This window comes from Hippocampus zosterae, chromosome 17 (genome assembly GCF_025434085.1).
Source record: "Hippocampus zosterae strain Florida chromosome 17, ASM2543408v3, whole genome shotgun sequence".
Taxonomy (NCBI): Eukaryota; Metazoa; Chordata; class Actinopteri; order Syngnathiformes; family Syngnathidae; genus Hippocampus; species Hippocampus zosterae.
The window spans coordinates 475001-493650 of NC_067467.1; the positions used below are offsets into that span (position 1 = coordinate 475001).

Sequence of the window (18650 nt, forward strand, 5' to 3'; positions counted from 1 at the left end):
GTTCAGTCGGGTAGCCGGTGAGCGGACAACGGCGCTTGGCTTTCACGTACAAGTAGATGCAGCGGTAGCAGAAGACGAAGCCCGAGGTGGACAGCGCCGCGGCGTTGACGCGAAGCCTCCTGCACAGCGGACAGTGCCACGCGTCCGCCGCCGCCGCTGCGTCGCGGCCGCCCTCCTCCCGGATGCGGTCCGTGTGTAGGTGGAGAGGGGGCGGGGGCGCGGGGAGGGACGTGAGGCTCTTCACGACAGCCCGGTTGTCGGAGGAGTACCACCACTCCAGGAACTGCAAGAAGAACACCCCCAGCGAGAGGGAGGTGGAAAGGGAGACGGCCACACCCCTGGCAGCTTGTGACATCAGCCACCACGCCCGCCGCAACACGCTGCAAACAAAACACATCGGGCGGGACGCCTGGATTGAAAGACTTTCTCCGTTGTATTTTTTAGCCTTGTTTTTAGTTAACCCTTTGGACGTGAAATGCCGTCAATGGGGATCGGCGTCAATTTCAACTACCTTTTTTGGGGGGTTATTTGGGGATTTTTTTTTTTAAACAGGAATTGGTCTTGTCCAACTGCAGTTTGATCGTGAGGCCAGCAAAGTAAAAAAAAACTAAATTAAATGTGTGCTCAAGATGCCTTCCAACGTGTTGGCTCCTAAAACATTGTCACACGCTGCTAACTACTGCTACTATATCGCGTCCAAATAGTTAAGTAGGTTTGTCAGAGGTGAAATTGTTTTAATGCGCGATGATTGAAGAAGGGGAAAAAAAAGCTCATTGTGGGCTCAAAAGTGTGCGTTTGCTGCCACCTAGTGACACCTCTCGGGATACTCGCAGCAGCTCGTGAGATCCAATCCAGGAGCTGAAACCTGCTTTCAAGCGATAAATGGCTGATCTTAGCTGTTCCACTAATCTTATTCAGCTCGTCTGTAGGCTGAAGGAAGCCGAAGTGAGATGGTTTGCGAGACAAACGGAGCGGCGGGGGTCCTGTCGGGTGGCAAGCGGGCACGCGGTCTTACCTGTTGCCGAGCGGGCTTCCCATCCGGTTGGCTTTCAGCTCCATCTCTCGGATATCTCGCCGGTCGAGTCGGGCCAGACGGACCCTCGCCAGCCACAGCGAAGGATGGTGGGCGCGCACCGCCCCGAAGACGAAAAGCAGCCGCTGGCAAAAGATCCAGGCCCGCCAGGCGGCGTTGACGTACGGGTAGGCCGCCACGGCGGCCCGGCACAGCCTCCGGGTCCTGCTCTGCGCCAGCCGTATGGAGAAGTCCTCCTCCTCCCTCTGCCTCGCAAACACGGCCTCCAGCTTGGCCCGCAAGTACGGCGCCAGGCACAGGAGAAGGAGCGAGCGCCAACGGGCCCGGGGGCCGACGGGAAGGCCCCGCCCCGCCGAAACCCTTTTCAGACCGTAGAAGTTCTCGGAGAAGGAGGCGCTCCAGCGGGATAGGAAGTGGCGCTGCAGCAGGACGTCCAGCAGGAGGTGGAACTCGTCAAAGCCTCGCCACAGGAAACCGAAGCGCCGCGGGTTCGACTCCGCGAGAACCTGACCAGGCCAAATGCAAAAGTCAGCCCCCGTTTGACGTCGGCTCGAGGCGACTCGAGGTGTTCCCGGTTTGCCGAGTTTATCCTCGACCATCCCGGAAGCGGCTCACCTTGACGGCGTGCCTGAGCGCCGGCTTCACCGCCTCCATCAGAGACTCCTGAGCCAGAAGCTCAAAGATGGACGGCTGCTCCCGCACGGCGCCGGAGGTGAGATGAGCGCCCGCCTCCGCCATGACCGAGGCGGCACCTGTCAATCAGCGCCAAACCAAAAGTCTCCTACGTCAAGGTGGTCAAGTGAAACGTTTGACGCGCGCCTTGTGGGCAAAATGTGGTCAACATGGCTTCCGCGTTGTTCGATGGAATGAAATCTGAAGAGCTTCCTTCCCTGTTCGCTGCAAATGACCGTCGTCGGAGGTTCCTTAACACTCCGCGTTGTCAGTTTCAAGAAAATGTCGACGCGCGCATGAAATTGCTCGATTCCGTTCACCGTGCGCGGACGTTGCCCGTCACGCTCTGGGAAACGCAACTACTTCCGCATTGACGCCCATTTTGAAATCCAAACTTTATTGACAAACTTGAACCTTCTCGACGCTTGATTAACGGTAAAGTACGTCGTAATAGATCATAAAATAGTAATACGTACTCGCATTTATAGTTCTTGTAGACACCTAATATGCCAAATCTAGTTTTGTCATTTGGAGTTTGATTATTCATCCGCTCGCAATATGGAAGAGGATAATTGTAGTGGTATAATAACACATATCGCATTTAGCATTTACCGCGCTGTGGAATAGCATTTGTCCTCTTGTCAAGTTGTGACTTTTTTCCCCCCCTCTCGGTTACCCAGTCCCCATTTCAAGAAAAACGTAACCAAGCCCCTTGTGTACCTGGCAACTATTTGTGACGTCATCCAATTTTACTTTGGGCTTTTCCCACTCGCATCTTCCCGGTCAAAAAAAATTCCACTGTAACAGTCTTTATATAATCCAAGAGTCAGGGAAACAGATGGATGGGAATTCTCCCCCCCCCCACCCCCCACCACCCTCCAGCAGTATTAAGAGAAAACGGGAGGGGCAGAGCGTGGATGAAAACATCTGATGGGATGCCAGTTTAGCGGATGAGAGCAAACATTTGGTGATTGGAAAAGGATTATGGGATTACCGACGCAGCTCACTGGCCGCACCAAAGTCCGTCCCATCGTCGGCATCGCCATCGTCGTCATTTGCTCGCTTCGACTCTCTGGTTGGAATGTCGGAGGCTTCCGGAGCAACGGTGAGTTGACTTTTGGGGAAGGGAATGAAATGACGAGAGCCTGAATTGGATTCTGATGAACGCCTGCCACTTAAACCTTAAAAAAAATAGTAAGAATGTCTTCACAACAGTTTCTCGAGGATCCGTGTCCAATAACGTTGCTCTTGTTCAGGTGCGGCGGCGCTGACTTGAGCGCATCCGCGGCTCCTCCGCAAGTGGTGGCGCTCTCCAAGCGAAGCATGCGACTTGTCTTGGCCGGCCTTCTTTGGCTGGCTCCAGCCTTGGGTTGGCCTTCCTCGGTCTCGGCGGCGGCGGCGAGCGCGCGCTCATGTCCCCGCCGTTGCCTTTGTTACGAGCACAGCGACCTGGTGGACTGCCGCCAGCGCGGCCTGGGCCACGTTCCCGGGGCTCTCCCGCACGGCACCTGGCTGCTGGAGCTGGGAGGAAACAACCTGACCGAAATCCGCAGCGGAGCCTTCGCCGGCCTGTGGTCCTTGCGGGTGCTGGTGCTGGCCAACAGCCAGATCCGGACCCTCGGAGCGCAGGTAGCCGTCGCGCCACGCAGAGGTTTGAGTCGTCGGCAGCCGACAACGCGCTGACTTTTTCTCTGGGACGAACGCGCAGGCCTTCCTTTCCCTCTCCTACCTGGAGAAGCTGGATCTGAGTGGCAACCGGCTGACGCATCTCCCCGCTGACTTCTCGGTCAGCCTGTCCGCGCTCAGGGAGCTGCGACTGGAGCGCAACCACTTGCATCATCTGTCCACGTTCAGGTGCCGCTCGCTCAAACCGAACGCCTCTTTTCAGTTGTAGACCGGAGGTGGGCAAACTACGGCCCGCGGGCCGAATCCGGCCCCTTTGGTCTTTTTATTCGGGCCCGCCGAAGGTTGGTACACAATTATTTGGACGCCAGGTGGCGCAGTTACTTGAAGTTGCAGAGCATTGGGAGGAAGGGGGAGACGACACGGAAGCCCGTGTTCGATACGACGGAATAATGTACTCTTAAAGTCTGAAAAACGTGGCCAAAAAAATGCAAAATACTGCTTTTTAAATCAAGAAATCCAATTCAGATGATGTGGAATTGAGTTGATCCGGCCCTCCATCATATTTTCCGGTTCTCATGTGGCCCTTTGCCCAAAATATTTGCCCACCCCTGTTGTAGACCGTCATAAGATGGACATTTTGCGGTTTGGCTTCCGCTTGGCCGTCTCGGCTGGAGGTATTCGTCGTTGGAGGCGGAGTATGTGAGTTGCATTTGTTTGCTTTGTTTCCTTGGACCGCATCAGCTTTGAGTATCTGGACAACGTGGAGAAATTGGACCTGAGCCACAACCGTCTGGCGTCGGTGGGCCCGGGCGTCTTCGGGGGCCTCTCCAGACTCAGGCAGCTGGACTTGCACGGCAACAGACTCTCGGTGGTGCTGCGAGGAAGCCTGGACATGCTGCCCGGACTGGAGGTGGAAATGCGAGACCGCCCGCCGCCGCGTCCCGCGGGGAAGCCGCTCTGACCCGCGTGTCTGCGTTAGGTGCTGCGGCTGAACGGCAACAACATTTCCGAGATCGACTCGGAGGCTCTGGCTCCTCTCTACAGCCTGGCCCTCCTGGCGCTGGACGGGAACAACCTGCAGCATCTCAAATTCAAAGCCTTGCTCAGTCTGCGCACGACGGCGACGCACATCCGCCTCGCAGGTGACTGCTTTTTTTGTCAAATAGATTTGGGGAGGGGGGGGGGGGAGAATCGCAATTGACTTGAGGCATCGGTCTTCCTGAGTTTGTTGTCCCACCAGGGAACCCCTGGAGCTGCGACTGCGAGCTGCACCGCGTCTTCAGCAAGATCCTTCACGTCCGCCATCTCCACGTGGACGACTACGGCGACGTGACCTGCGGGCGGCCCCCGCGGCTGGCCGGCGCTTCTCTGGCCGGGGTGGACGGCCAGCTGTGCGTGGCCGAGACCGCCGTGGTCCTCGTCATCACCGTCACCGTGCTGGTCACGGTGGCGGCGGCCGTCGTCATGGCGGAACGCAACAGGAAGAGGAACCGCGGCGAGAACTGGGACACCGAATCCCAAAACCACACCCATGGTCCCTTGAGGGCGGGGTAACTCCCTGGACCACGCCCCTCCCCGTCCCGACAGCGTTTTTTCCCGCCAGACAGATGACGGAACGATAGCAAGGACCGCGTTGATGATTTTGAAATGGCGTATCGAGCAACAGAGTCATGTTTACAGTTCTGCAAAAAAAAAAAAAAAAAGTGCTGCTCACTTTGCAAACAAAAGTGCATTTCAGAGGTTGTGAAAAGCTCGACTTTGTGTCCCAAATGTGCGCAGCCACGCGTGGACTTTGTGATCCCAAAGGAGACTTGCACCATATCTCGCGTGGGAGTCCAAAAGTGTTTTGAAAGCCGAGCAGACTGCAGCAACGAGGATTAGAGACAGATGGAGTGCTCGTTACTGGAAGAGGGAATGGGGGGGGGGGTCGACCAACTGATGCAAATGTCCTCTTCTGAAGCACTAAATGTACTCGGCCGTCACCGCGTGAGCTGATCTTTTGACCAGGCCAGCCCACAAACGGCTCCAGTCCGGCGACTTTGGCCCTGGTGGTGGCGTTCAAAGTTGAACTGGTTCCAAACCACGTTAGCGATTGACGTTTGCAACACCGGGCGGGGGCCTCGAAGGGCAATCGCCAGTCATCAGTCAAAAATCAACCCGACTCCGGGACTCTGCGCAAAGCCTCCATCTTATTCTGCGCGGTGTCGCCTCCTCCCCTTTCGCGCAATCACCGATCGATGGAGACGACGAGGCCTCGCGTCGGGTTAATGATTAGCCGGGCGCTCTCGACTGACCGGCACTTGGGCCTCCTTCTCTCGCTGGCCCTCGGACGGACGGCGCCAGTCAACTGAGCTTGGGGCGGCCATGTCGGGGAAACTCGTGTGCGTGTCCGACTTTGAGGCGGAAGCCAGGAAGGTCCTTCCGAAAGCCGTCTACGACTACTACAGCTCTGGAGCCGAGGAGGAGGTCACGCTGGCTGACAACGTGGCCGCCTTCAAAAGGTGCGCGGCTTATGAAATTTGGTTTCTGATCCTTCTTATTAACCGAGCGATCCGTCCGACGGTAGGTGGCGCCTGATCCCTCGGGTGTTGAGGGACGTGTCCTCGGTGGATCTGAGCGTGTCGGTGTTGGGCCGCAAGCTCAACATGCCGCTGTGCGTGGCGGCCACCGCCATGCAGAGGATGGCCCACCCGGATGGCGAGACGGCAACGGCGAGAGGTCGGCGCGCGCAGCGTCAAAGTGCCGTACGCGGCACGCGGGGTTAGCTACGCCGCGCTAGCCGATTCTCTCAAACGGTATCGCCGGCTGCGGTTAGCTCCGGGCGTATTTGCGCTTTTATGTACACCTCCGCGCGGTATTTGGAATAAGATGCAAAGCATACCGCATCATTTGGTGGACGTGGTGTTTAAATGGTCACGATACACACACACTTGCAAACCGGACAGATTTTTCGAGCATATGTATAGTAAGGCGTTTTGAGACGAAAAAAAAGACCATGTATAGTAAGGCGTTTTTAGACCAAAAAAAAAGACCATGTATAGTAAGGCGTTTTTAGCCGAAAAAAAAGGACCATGTATAGTAAGGCGTTTTCGACCGAAAAAAACGACCATGTATAGTAAGGCGTTTTTAGCCGAAAAAAAAGGACCATGTATAGTAAGGCGCTTTGATTCGAAAAAAACGACCATGTATAGTAAGGTGTTTTTAGCTAAAAAAACGACCATGTATAGTAAGGCGTTTTTTGCCGAAAAAACCGACCATGTATAGTAAGGCGTTTTTAGCTAAAAAAACGACCATGTATAGTAAGGCGTTTTTTAGCCAAAAAAAACGACAATGTATAGTAAGGCGTTTTGAGCCGTTTTTGCCGAAAAAACGCCTTACTATACATGGTCGTTTTTTCGTCTCAAAACGCCTTACTATACATGGTCGTTATTTTTGTCTAAAAAAGCCTTACTATACATGGTCGATTTTTTTTTTTCCGTCTAAAAACGCCTTACTATACATGGTCCTTTTTTTCGGCTCAAAACGCCTTACTATACATGGTCGTTTTTTTCGGCAAAAAAAAAACGCCTTACTTTCCAGTTATTCAACCTGTTCATTTGAACAACAGGGAGACTTGGAAAACATGCAGGCCAGCGGCCCTCCGGGACCGCACATTGACGCCCTTTGTCTAAACGAATTCAACGGGACTCATCTTTCTTCCCAGCATGCCGCGCTGTGGGCACGGGGATGATGCTGAGCTCATGGGCCACCTCCACAATCGAGGAAGTGACGTCGGCAATGACGAGCTCGCCCGGCGTCGGCGGCGCGCTGTGGCTTCAGCTTTACGTCTACAAAGACCGAGCGCTCAGTCTCTCCCTGGTTCGTCGCGCAGAGGAGGCGGGCTACGAGGCCATCTTCGTTACCGTGGATACGCCCTACTTGGGCCGGAGGCTCGAGGACATGCGCAACTGCTTTCAACTGCCCTCCCATCTCAGGTAGGACTTTTGAAACGCATTTGGTACTGACCAGGGAGGACAAAAGATTGCAAGCGACACTGGAGCAGCTTTGCGCTTATGAACACAGCGAGGGACACTCTGTCTTTCTCCCCCCTCGCTCCCCCGCCCCCCCATTCGTGCCGATACGCTGTTGCAGATTGGCAAACTTCTCGACGGACTCGTTGGCTTTCTCGGAGGTCGACTACGGCAGTGACAGCGGCTTGGCCGTTTACGTGGCGAAAGCCATCGATCCTGCTCTCTGCTGGGACGACATCACCTGGCTCAAGAAAAACACGCACCTACCCGTGATTGTGAAAGGAGTGCTGACTGGTATGCGTACACACGACATTGCCCGTTTTGTTTTGACCGGTGAGAAAGACTTCAAATTAAATAACCACGTTATATATATATTTTGTGTGTGTGTGTGTGTGTATTCAGGGGAGGATGCTGCCAGGGCCGTGGAGTATGGCGTTGATGGCATCTTGGTGTCCAATCACGGAGCTCGACAGCTGGATGGAGTTCCTGCCACGGTGCGTTTACAGTATTTGCCATTTTCGACACATCCACTTTGGATCAAGTCAGGGAATTTTTTTTTTTGTTTGGATTCTTTTTTTCAACAAGCTTCAGTACCGTTTGTGTGTGTGTGTGTGTGTGTGTGTGTAGCTTGATGTGCTGGAGGAGGTTGTGGGGGCAACCAAAGGTCGCTGCGACGTCTATCTGGACGGCGGAGTGAGGCGAGGGACCGACGTCCTGAAGGCGCTGGCCTTGGGAGCCAAGGCCGTTTTCATCGGTCGGCCTGTGCTGTGGGGCCTCGCCTGCCAGGTGAGCCAAGTCCAAAGACCGACTTTCGCTTTGTATTGTACATGTAGACCCGACCGGGCACTTTACAGTGATGACGGACACATTAGCAAACTGCCGCACAAAACAAAATGCGTTTAGAATTCTGCAATGTGTCTCGTGTTCAGGGGGAGCGAGGGGTTCTTGCAGTTCTGCAACTTCTCAAAGAGGAGCTGAAACTTGCCATGGCCTTGGCGGGTAATACATGCGCACGCACACACCAAAAAAAAGTAGACTTGCGCAATGATTTGCATTGATGTGAGCAGGTTGTCGCTCCCTCTCGGAGGTAAGCAGATCCTTGGTCAGGAGAGCGGAGGTCACGTCCAGAATTTAAGGTCAATCGCCACGGATCACCCGGATGACCGCTTGCTCGCTTTCCGAGTCGGACGAATTTGAAATCCGCTAAGGTTACGCATTACTATGTCATATCAATGTTTTTTTTTTAATCTAGTAAGCTGTATCTGTGCGTCTATCCCTCTGAAAGAAAAAAAACGAGACTGCTTGACTGCCACCATTTATTTCACGAGTATCCCAAGGAAGGAAATAAATAAGCACACAACATCTAAAAACCGAAGTCACACAGCGCAGCCACCGGGGGTGGTCCTTCCTCCATTTGGACGTCGCACACACTTCCCGAAACCTCTTGAAGGGTACAGAGAAGCGGACGCGGCCGTTCCGAATAGGAACGCTAAGATCTAGTCGAGCCACGTGACGTGTACAAAGTACATGACATTTAGGTCGCTTGGACACCGGAGACGATTTCACATCAGGATTTGACGCTACAAGCTAGCGTCGTATTTCTCTACGGAACCGGGAAAAGGGTTTGTTTGGTTTACCTTTCGGGTCGCGGGCGTAAATAAGTGGGCTAACTTTGGTTTGCTACTCGTCGTCTATATTCATGCCTCCGGAGGGGCGCCGGCTCGGATGAAGACATGGGCTCACCTTAGCCTCTGGACTCCAGAGAACTGCAAGGAGAGAGACACAATGAGCGGTCGCGGCGGCGGATCCACCGCACACGAGCGCGACGGCATACGCAGGCAGACAATCACGCAGGGATCTGGTTTAAGTCCTCTTTTTTTTTTAAGACTCCAAACTCGTTATGACGGAAATAACAGCCCCTCTCTGCAAGTTGAACTCCATTCGGCCCGAACTGTTTTAAGACAAACGGACAACGGAGGCCATCCTTAAGATGTGCTGCGTGCGAGCGGTCTCACGTGTAGCTGGTGTGTTGTTGTCGCCTGCGGGCAGTCCTCATCTTCTCAAAGCGAGCTTCCATTTCCTCCAGGACCTTTGGGGTGTAGCGCACCACCAGCTTGACCGAGCCCTGGGCAGCCTTCAAGAGCTCCACGGCCTTCTCGTGGTGTTCCCCCTCCACAGTCTGCAAAGCCACAAAGTGGCCATTTAACGGTCATTAAAATGGTGACGCTCTTCGGTTTCGCAAAGCGTTCGGTCCTCAGCTTGTTCCTACCACTCCGTTGACAGACAGCAGCTGGTCTCCTCTCTTCAGACCCCCCTGACGATCGGCCACCCCCGCGGGTATCACTCTGGAGATGTAGATGGGGGAGTTCTGCTCTTTGCCCCCCATGATATTGAAGCCCAGCCCCTCGTCGGTCTTGGGCAGCTCCACCACCCGGGGATGGGCGTGGCCCTCGCTGGCCGCAAACGCCGCCACCGTGGCCTGCTCGGGATGACAAACGAAAACCGATGTCCTCATTGTTCACGATGTCTCAAATGTACTGGATAGCAAGGTTGAGGAGCGCAATCGCAAGGCCAAGACCGTGGCCGCCCCCCTACTGGGGTCTAAATAAACAGTCTGAGGTATGGAGGGCTTCCGCCTTATACAAAGTTGTACTTAGCGCACTTGAAATACCTTGGCCGTCGCCTGCGCTCGCACCTCCGGTCCTCCGACAATGTCAAGAGTGTCGTACAGCTGCTCGTATACCTAACAGAAGAATCAGAATCAGAATCAGAAACGGAGACACACGCTCCATCGAAAAGTTGCGCTGCAAATTAGCCACGCGCCAGAGGTTTTCGCAACGACACGCGCATTGTTCTGCTCAAAGGAACGGTAGCTTGTCTGCAGTTTCCTACCTCTCGTATGGCGGCACAAAACTTGCTCTGCAGCACTCTCTGAAGGGCCTGCAATTTGGGAGGAGGCAATTCCCCCCTGCGTTGCAGCCGGTCCAGCAGCTCAATCACCCGACACACATCTAACAGAGACACACACACAATTACACTCTTATACAAAGCCAGCGACTTTAATTACAACCAAAGATGTCACGCGTGATCAATCGGTGGCTCCGGCTTAGCTGGTAATGAGTACCGGCGTACCGCCCAGTGCAGCAAAAAACGACTCTTTAACCCTGGCAAACTCGACAAAAAAGAAATAGGAGTCAACTCCTATTGCGGTTGTTTTAACGTGCTCGAGAAATACGGTTGAGTTGAACAATACAATATGTAATCTAGTCATCAAAGGTCGTAGCTAGTCCAATTGATCGCGCAGCTATCACTTAGGCTGACGTCACGTTCCTGACGTCACAGGCGTCAGGAACGTTTTGCTGTTCGCAAAGAGCATCGCCACAGAAAGGCGAGAAACATGACCACGTCGCCACGATTTCACCGCACCCCGTCCACGCTCGCCAGTGACGTCACTGGCACAGCCGAGGTCTTTAATAGCGATATGCGCACCTGTTCCACGCGGGTCCTAATCACAGCATGCGGAACGTCGTTTTTCGTTGATCAATGCCGTATAGTAATTCGTGATTCGTTATTACCACGGTCGCATGATTTGTGTGGATTAAAACGAAAGTCAAGATGCGGACAAAAGAAATGAATCCTTCCATCCATCCATCCTCCGAACCGCTTGATCCTCACTAGAACCCATATCGACAATCCATGACTGTATTGTATAAGGCGGCGATACCGTACCTCTTTCTAAGCAGAGAGGTTCCGCCATGGCCGCCATGTCCGCCTCCTTGGCTGGATGGTAGTAAGAGGACATCATCGTGCGCGGGCCTCGGTCGTTCGGGTCCTCCCTTCTTCACAGCATTTGCTGCTCCATCGTTCGGAAGGCGCCAGACGGCGAGGACAAAGCGGCGCGAGGAGAGACGCGCTTTGCGAGCGGGGAAATCAATCGCGGCGCAGTGGCGACGCGACCGGCAGGGGGCGTGCGTACGTAACGACGTTAAAGCGACAGATTACGCTGGAATTAAAGTGGCAACACATCTCAACGACCTTTACCTTTAAAAGCGGATTTGAAAGACTGCTGAAAATATGCGTCAGCCGTCAGAATGTGTACTGTATTTACCTTTGTATGTCCTTTCTTTCCCCAACGACATTCAGTATGCCTCGACACATGGAACAACCATAATTGCAGGCGGGCGCATCTAGAAAGCCATTCGGATTCATATACCGGAAGTTACAGTAGCGTTCACATAAGGTGGAAAGAACAAATCGCGACATAAACTTTGGAGTACATTATGAGCAACGGCTATTATTTCAAAAGCTGCAATTAATACCGGGAAACCCAGGTACAAAAGCAAAGGTCACCAAAATATAATTAAAAAAATTTTAATGGCATTTTAAACCATACAATTGTGAAGCATCAGACAATTACCTTCAAATCTCACACTAAAAATATCCGTTACCGACCGACTTTGAATCTAATTCTTCGTAAAGCAGGAAATGAAACGTGACCGCTTCAAAGGTGAAAAAAAACAAACCTTGAATTGTTGAATAATGGATTGAGCGGCACAAATCAATTGGGAAAATCCACCATGTGGAACAAACGGTCTCATTTGTGGTTGTGAGGAAGGCGAGATATGGTAACTTTCCATACAATTAATTTAGGGTGTCACGGTACAGTCGAATATCGGAGAAAAAAAAAACTTTTTAAACGAGCGGGTCTAAGTTAGTACTCATCTCCGGTTGTTTCCTCCATCTTATAGCCATTCTCACCAGCAGCGTATTCATCAGGCACAGACTGGCGCTCCATCATTCCATCCTGACTGTACTCCTCCATGTTGGGCGCTTCTTCGCCCTCCTCATTGGGCATTTCGTCTTGCGGGCCGGCGTCTTCCCGTAAGGAGCCGTGGCGCTCCTCCCTACGCTCGGCCCTCTCTCGGTCGCCCCGCTCCCTCTTGTGATCCCGGTCCCGGTCTCGGTCGCTCCTACGCCTGTCTCTGTCCCTGTGGCTGCGTCTGCGGTCCCGATCCTTTTCTCTGTCGCGGTCCCTCCGCTCCTCCGTACCCTCACCCGCTTCCCCGTCGGCTTCTTCCGCCGGACGCTCGCCGCCCTCCGGGGCCCCGTCCCCCTGGCTGATCTCCTCCCCTTCGGGCCCCTTAGCTCTCTCGCGCTCACGCTTGCGATCCCGACTTCTGCTCCTCCTCTTCCTGTCACGATCCCGACTCCTTTCTCTACTCCTGCTGTCTCCCCCGGCGGGTACGACGCGATCGCGCTCTCTGTCTCGACGCCGGCCGCCACCGGGGACGTCCTCCCCCGGTACCGGCGGCCTCTCTCTCTCCCTATCGCGCTCGCGGGAACGGGTGCGGCGGCGGCGTTCGCGGGACCGGGACCTGCGACGCTCTCTCTCCTTGTCGCGACTACGCTCCCTACGCTCTCCACGATCGCGGTCACTATAAAGTAAACCAGACAAAGAAAAATGAGTGACACACATGCTTCAAATGTGTCCAATGTGCTCAAAATAAAAGCGGGCTCACCCTCCCAGGGGGCGCTCATCATAGCGAGATGCATCATCTCTTCCCGAGTGCTTGATGTTGACATCTGCACCACCTCTTCTGGTTCCTCCTAACCCCCCACCTGAGTGAAACAAATGCATTTCCTGTGTTCAAAGTTGCGCGGCGGTCGCTCAACCTCCCAACATAATGACAATTGCTCAGGAAAAGCTTTAAAAAAATACTTGCTGACCCAGCCTACGAGGGTGCCATCCTTTGACAGTGCGTCCTCGTTCAACATCCACCAGCACTCTCCTGCCGTCAATCTTCTTGCCATCCGCGTGCTTGTAGGCGGCTGGAGAAGAGGAGCGGGGAGAGAGAAAAAAAAACCCCACAGGTGATTAGAGTCCGATGCGTCACCGTAACAAGGAAACAAAACGGTGCTTTAGCATACTGACCAAGAGCAGGTGAAGCCGAGAGGGCTGCTCTCTGGATAAAAGCCCAAGGATAATGGGAGTAGACTTCCTTCCACCCGATGAACGTTCAATGTTTTTTTTTTTTTAAATAGTTTTCACCGTGACCAGCAGTGGGGTTACTACAGCCAACCTCTTAAGTCCTTACAAACGAGCTTATGTTCTACATAGCTCAGTGCCAAGTGTTTGTGGCAAGAGTTAGTAAATACGTAAGCAACTGTTATCCCACTAAAGTTCTCCCTCGCTTTGTTGTGGCATTCACTTGACTTGCCAAGCACTTTTTAAATCAAATCAAATTTCCCGAATGGTGGGGAGAGGGGCTGTATGGACTGTTAATTCGCCGAAATGTACTTGAGGAAACACATTTATTTTCAGGCCCCCACATTCGCTTGTGGGCTACTAGCTTTGCAGTTAGCTAACGTAGCATGAGCTGAAATCAGAATCATCTTTATTGGCCAAGTATGCTCCGTATTCTTCCCATTAGTTGAAGTCACTTGGCAAATACCGTAGACCACTTTGTGTGCCACGTCCAGTCTCTTGTCAGGAGTAGGAGGGCACCACCGCTCCTATTAGTCAATCCCGAAGAACCAATCGCAGGACGACGCAAGACAAACAAAAATGGCGACATGCGCCGAGGACGTCACGTGCTACGACGCGTCAATCCCTTCTCAAAATCAGCTACGGGACGCTACGCTCGTCTCAAAATCGGGCTCGATTGGCATAGTCTGACGTCGGCTTAAAAACAAAGGTCTACCGGGATGGCGCAGGTTTCCACGCGTATAGTTTGGGAATGAGGGCATTTTCGGCAACACGAGCCTTTTGCGGTGGTTTCCGTGCGACGTGAACTTTGACCTGCTTACCATTGTTCTACGCAAGAGCAGCACACAGAAGAAACACCGCCAACATGGCATTCTCATTCACAACGCGTCTCACGGCTCAACCCGCGATGCCACACAAATGTTTGTCGCTTGATCCGTCTTGCACAAGTGAAGAACTTTTGACATTGGGATGCCGCTTCCCGTCTGGGAGGAGGGACGACGGCGCTACCGTCTTGGATGTTGAAGACTTACCACAACCTCTTCACTTTTACCATTTCGACAAGACAGAATCTCACATCATCCTTGGAAGAGTCTCATAAGCTCCTTCAGAGGGCCTTACCGCAACCCCTCGTCAACACCAGAATTCACAACATCAGTCTGGGGCCTTACCGGAACCCCACCACTTCCTGTCTAACACAAAGGATGCCATCTAAATGCCATCCCACTGACAGGGCCTTACCAAACCCCCAACAGTACTCCAAAAACTGATCTGAGAGCAAAATAAAAAAAAAATGGAGAGAAAAAAAAAACACCGTCAAAAAGACAGAAGCGGCCTTTACGTTACTGCCGCCAATTAATGAAGGCCAGTAATGCCACGCTACTAACACTAACCACTTAGGTATAACATTGTCTAAACTTTATTCCAATGGGGCGCAGGGAGGGGGGGGAAAAAAAAAGTGCCACCCGATGAAGTTTAGCTCATTTTTTAAGAACGCCGTGTGGCTAAAACTGAACGGTTGTGGAAATGTAGTGAAGAACTAATTTGGAAATGGTCCCCGGGTCAGAATGACCAAAAAGCACATCTGCCTTTTCCGTTAAAGCCATCTTAGCCTCAATAGATTGGATCACAAAGTCAAATACTGGAACGTTGACAGCACTCGCTGCCCTAATCGCCAGCTCACAATACATTTCTTCAGTGAATTCATTCGCATCGGTGAATAAAATTTGAATCTATCAGTTAACAGTACAAATCCCCACCAGAACAATCTTTTTGAAGTCTCGTGAATAAATAGAATGTCAATGTCACGCCGAAACAAGCAAGTCACCATCCGACATTTACCCTCACAGCAACGAACCGATCTTCATAATGGCAGTTCCCATCGCTTTCCGCGCAAAGACCGCACACCATCCAAGAAGTGGCGTCGTTACTACAACGGGAGGTCGGTTTTCTCTCCGCGTCGCCGTCGTCAAGAGCAGAGACCGAGCTCTGGGCGGCGACGCGAGGTGGCTTTAACAAAAAGGGCAGAGTCATCGGGTACCGCTATAAATGCGCCGGTGTTCAGGGGTGCGTTCAATGGTCAAAGTTGTAAAGAAAAACTACTTGCTGGGAAGCTCCCGGGGCTCGCCAGTAAAAATCGCTTTTCCCATTGAACGTCGCTCCTCTTCCCTGTATCGGAGATGCGAGGGTGGAAAGAAATCTTACCCATCATACAAACCCATTATACCAACCATACACTGAGCAGTGGTAGTAGGGTGTAGATGTATCATAACCATCATCATCTGCCAGCCAGCTCTGGCCAATAGCCATCACAGATTGGCGGCTGCAGTGGCAATGAGAATAACACACAGTTAATAGGATGCTTAGCCCCGCCTCCCCACTCACTTTATCCCTTCACTTGGCTACAGCGCTGTGATCAGCAACTCTGGTCCGGCACAGCTAATGCCACCGACATCCCAGAATCATGTCTAATCAGACACAGTTGTGCGTTGTGGCAGGAAGAAACTCAATTCAAATACTTTCCAATGTGGTGACATGTACATTCAATTAAGTCGCCGTGACCAGGGTTGAAGACCACAACAAATAAATAAACACTGCCCACTCTTATGTTGGGGGTGCCACAAAACCAATAAGTATTTCAAAGAGATAACCCATTCGATGAGTGACTAGTCTAACCTTGTGCTTACCAATCGAGTCCAACCAGCAGAGTTGCTCTTCCACAGAGCTACTTCACCTAACAGTTAAAAGACAATGTGCCCTTTGAGAGGCAAAGAGGTTCAGGTTCACAGATGACTCACACCTCTACTACCTCTCGGTCCACCCACCTTTCCCCCCACTTCTCAACCAAACCATCAGTCAACCGATGATATGCAACAAACACAGACACACACAAACGTCACACAACCACGAGACGGGGTTTTCACCATGCAAAATGTGGAACGTAATGCGCGAGAACTTCTGATTCTTCCAAATTTTGCTATTCATATGGGACCGATCCTGATTCGAGCTGTTAGAAGATGCCACCCCCCTCTACCCCCAATCCCCACAAATGTATGAGAAGCTGGCGCCAATGGAAGAACCACACTGACTGTCGCTTGATGAATATGCGAAAACGCTTTGTATGCTCTCGGTCCTGTATTTGTACTCACAGTGCATGTCGCGCTCATGCTCGTACTCGATGAAGGCGTATCCGCGAGGCTTCCCCGTCCTCTTGTTGTACACGATGTAAATCTGCAAGCGACGGGCACGTATCATCAGTGGCGGGCTGCTCATGAGATGCCTGCTTATACAGTGACTAAATGCAATCAACACAACGCTGCATGTGCCGAGATCTGTTCTAGGCCGAGGCCTGTTCTATACATTTTCCAAATGAATTTCATGGTAAAAACACTTACCCGCTTAATGGGACCGTAGACCTCAAACTCACGGCGAAGCTTGGACTCTGTGGTATCGTAGTTCTAGGACAAAGAAAATACTGATTGTTATTAACAAGCTCCCACGGGAGAAATCCCAGTGCAGATGTAAAAACACTTGGCCGTAATTTTGACACACTCACCACTCTTGCAACAAACAATGTCTTAAAGGCATCTCCTTGTGCATTTGGGTCGTTATGGGGGTCCCCTAAAACAATACAAGCAGGAAGGTTTGCTAAAAGCCCACAAAGCACAATCAGCTCAAATGGCTTGTCGTTGATCAATGAAGACACTTACAAAGTTTCAGCTCCGTCTCCACCACTGTTTGTCTCCTTTCAATTTTCTCTCGCCTCTACAAATTGAACAATTTGCATAAAATGGGTAAGTGACGGTGATATCAGGGAATTCTGTTGCAAGGCACTTCAAATGAAGATCATCCCAATTTACAAAGCAGCAACGGCTCGCCAGATTGACAAAACATCCATTTAAATCAAACACCGACACCACCCTATGCATTATTTACGATATCAAAATGGTCAAAGTCATGTTGGAATGGTTCCTAGTTCCCAAACCCACCTTTCTCTCCAACCTCTCGTCGCGAGTCTCAGCCCTTGTTGGTGGCGGGGCATCTCTCGGATCCTAATCACAAAAGACAACAAATGTATTTGCCTTCCACGCTACATTGTGAAGGAACAATGTGTCATACGTGATAAGCTTTCAACCTCAAAGTGCCTGATGAACGGGGCGATGCCACAGTAAGGTTGGTTGTGGTGTTTCTCATGCGGCAACTTCTCCAGTTGAGGCAGAAAAGGGATTGGGTCCCGCGGGGCAAAGAGGGCCAGAAGGTTCGGGGGCAAAAACTGCGTCATTTTTCACCTAAAGAGATCAATTATACGTTTAACCCACGGTAAACAAAACCCCAACAAGCAGTAAATGTCAGGTCAAGGATGAGCACAAAGGCAAACGTATTTGTTAGCATCACGGGCTAACTAGCATGTCCCTCACGGTCGACTTGTAAGAATAGGCCCGACTCAAATCGGTTTCTTGCTTTTGCAAATCACCTTTCCTCTAAAAGACTACAAATCATAATAAATAAAACCACTAGGTGTAGCGACTCTTTTGTTTCGCTCGCTCAACACTCAACTTCCTAGTGCTAACCACCGAGGTGGCTATGCTAACAAGACACATGGACTCTTACCTTCCTTCACTCACCCAACGACCAAAGATAAATTACACCATCGAATTTAAACGGGCGCGGAAGACACATAAATGCCTTGGTACGCTCGGTTGGTATGGCTTTCGCGTATGAACGTTAACAAAACAAAATGTTGCCGAGCAGACCCACACGCAATGCGACAACTCGCAAAATCAATGCGTATCGTATAACTTCAGTAAAATTAAAATGGCGGGATGCCGTATAACGGCCACAGTCGTCGTAAAATAACGCTGCGTTCAGGGACCTGGGAACGTCGGATTTCTGCCACTCGTATCGTCTAAGAATTACGTACATTACACCGAAGACAACGGCATACCCTCGCGCAGTCAGCGGGAATCGCGTTCTATCACTCGAAGTTATTTCGAATATCTATATTAAATGTAGAACTATTCAGGTCCTTTAAAAAAAACGATATCTCAAATCGGAGCCGACAGTTCTAAGGGGCGTTTTATTTTGTGCACTATTCTTCCCAACAAGGGTATTACGCAGGTAATTAAAGGGGAACTATTTTGTGTGCAGGTCTTTTTTTACGTTGCGCCAAAACAAGTCATCAAAATGAGTAATGTACACAACTGAGTTTCCCCTAAAATCTGCTTTTGTACACAAGTACATTTCAGTCTCGATATTTGCTTTCAGCGGTCTTTCTTACACAAGTATTTGTACTTCCACTTAAGTGGAGTGCAAGTGCGTTTAATCA

The 18650-nt window shown here is 51.7% G+C and overlaps 5 protein-coding genes across 6 annotated transcripts in view; 2 read left to right on the plus strand and 3 right to left on the minus strand.

Moving 5' to 3' along the window:
* Positions 1 to 1937, minus strand: part of pex12 (peroxisomal biogenesis factor 12) — a 2307-nt gene extending 370 nt beyond the window's left edge. Inside the window, exons 1-3 of the mRNA XM_052049577.1 lie at positions 1649 to 1937; positions 1016 to 1539; positions 1 to 380 (exon numbers count right to left, since the gene is read on the minus strand). The exon at positions 1 to 380 is cut by the window's left edge and continues 370 nt beyond it. Of these exons, the coding sequence (XP_051905537.1) occupies positions 1 to 380; positions 1016 to 1539; positions 1649 to 1771 (1027 nt within the window). The 5' untranslated portion in view covers positions 1772 to 1937. The remainder of the gene's footprint in view (positions 381 to 1015; positions 1540 to 1648) is intronic.
* Positions 1938 to 2002: 65 nt separating this feature from the next.
* Positions 2003 to 4885, plus strand: si:ch211-237i5.4 (insulin-like growth factor-binding protein complex acid labile subunit). Its single transcript, XM_052049586.1, has 6 exons — positions 2003 to 2810; positions 2962 to 3334; positions 3414 to 3559; positions 4073 to 4241; positions 4311 to 4473; positions 4572 to 4885. The coding sequence occupies exons 2-6, from the start codon at positions 3029 to 3031 to the stop codon at positions 4883 to 4885; spliced, it is 1098 nt and encodes a 365-aa protein (XP_051905546.1). The 5' UTR covers positions 2003 to 2810; positions 2962 to 3028.
* Positions 4886 to 5693: 808 nt separating this feature from the next.
* hao1 (hydroxyacid oxidase (glycolate oxidase) 1) lies at positions 5694 to 8618 on the plus strand. The gene is made up of 8 exons (XM_052049585.1): positions 5694 to 5832; positions 5898 to 6049; positions 7035 to 7305; positions 7463 to 7635; positions 7744 to 7835; positions 7969 to 8127; positions 8271 to 8340; positions 8409 to 8618. The coding sequence occupies exons 1-8, from the start codon at positions 5696 to 5698 to the stop codon at positions 8474 to 8476; spliced, it is 1122 nt and encodes a 373-aa protein (XP_051905545.1). The 5' UTR covers positions 5694 to 5695; the 3' UTR covers positions 8477 to 8618.
* Positions 8619 to 8643: 25 nt separating this feature from the next.
* Positions 8644 to 11320, minus strand: lin7b (lin-7 homolog B (C. elegans)). The gene is made up of 6 exons (XM_052049587.1): positions 11071 to 11320; positions 10234 to 10352; positions 10013 to 10084; positions 9611 to 9820; positions 9357 to 9520; positions 8644 to 9107 (listed from the first exon to the last, which is right to left on the minus strand). Exons 1-6 carry the CDS (start codon positions 11144 to 11146, stop codon positions 9086 to 9088), a joined length of 663 nt encoding a protein of 220 aa, XP_051905547.1. The 5' UTR covers positions 11147 to 11320; the 3' UTR covers positions 8644 to 9085.
* A 376-nt stretch (positions 11321 to 11696) lies between these two features.
* Positions 11697 to 18147, minus strand: snrnp70 (small nuclear ribonucleoprotein 70 (U1)). 2 transcript variants are annotated; one of them, XM_052049583.1, is made up of 10 exons: positions 17936 to 18147; positions 17460 to 17613; positions 17314 to 17376; positions 17035 to 17089; positions 16881 to 16945; positions 16720 to 16782; positions 16474 to 16555; positions 13069 to 13170; positions 12861 to 12960; positions 11697 to 12776 (listed from the first exon to the last, which is right to left on the minus strand). In XM_052049583.1, exons 2-10 carry the CDS (start codon positions 17604 to 17606, stop codon positions 12053 to 12055), a joined length of 1401 nt encoding a protein of 466 aa, XP_051905543.1. In that variant the 5' UTR covers positions 17607 to 17613; positions 17936 to 18147; the 3' UTR covers positions 11697 to 12052. The 2 variants fall into 2 exon arrangements, with proteins under 2 accessions (XP_051905543.1, XP_051905544.1); XM_052049584.1 differs by having other exon boundaries at positions 17444 to 17613.
* Positions 18148 to 18650: the final 503 nt, after the last annotated feature.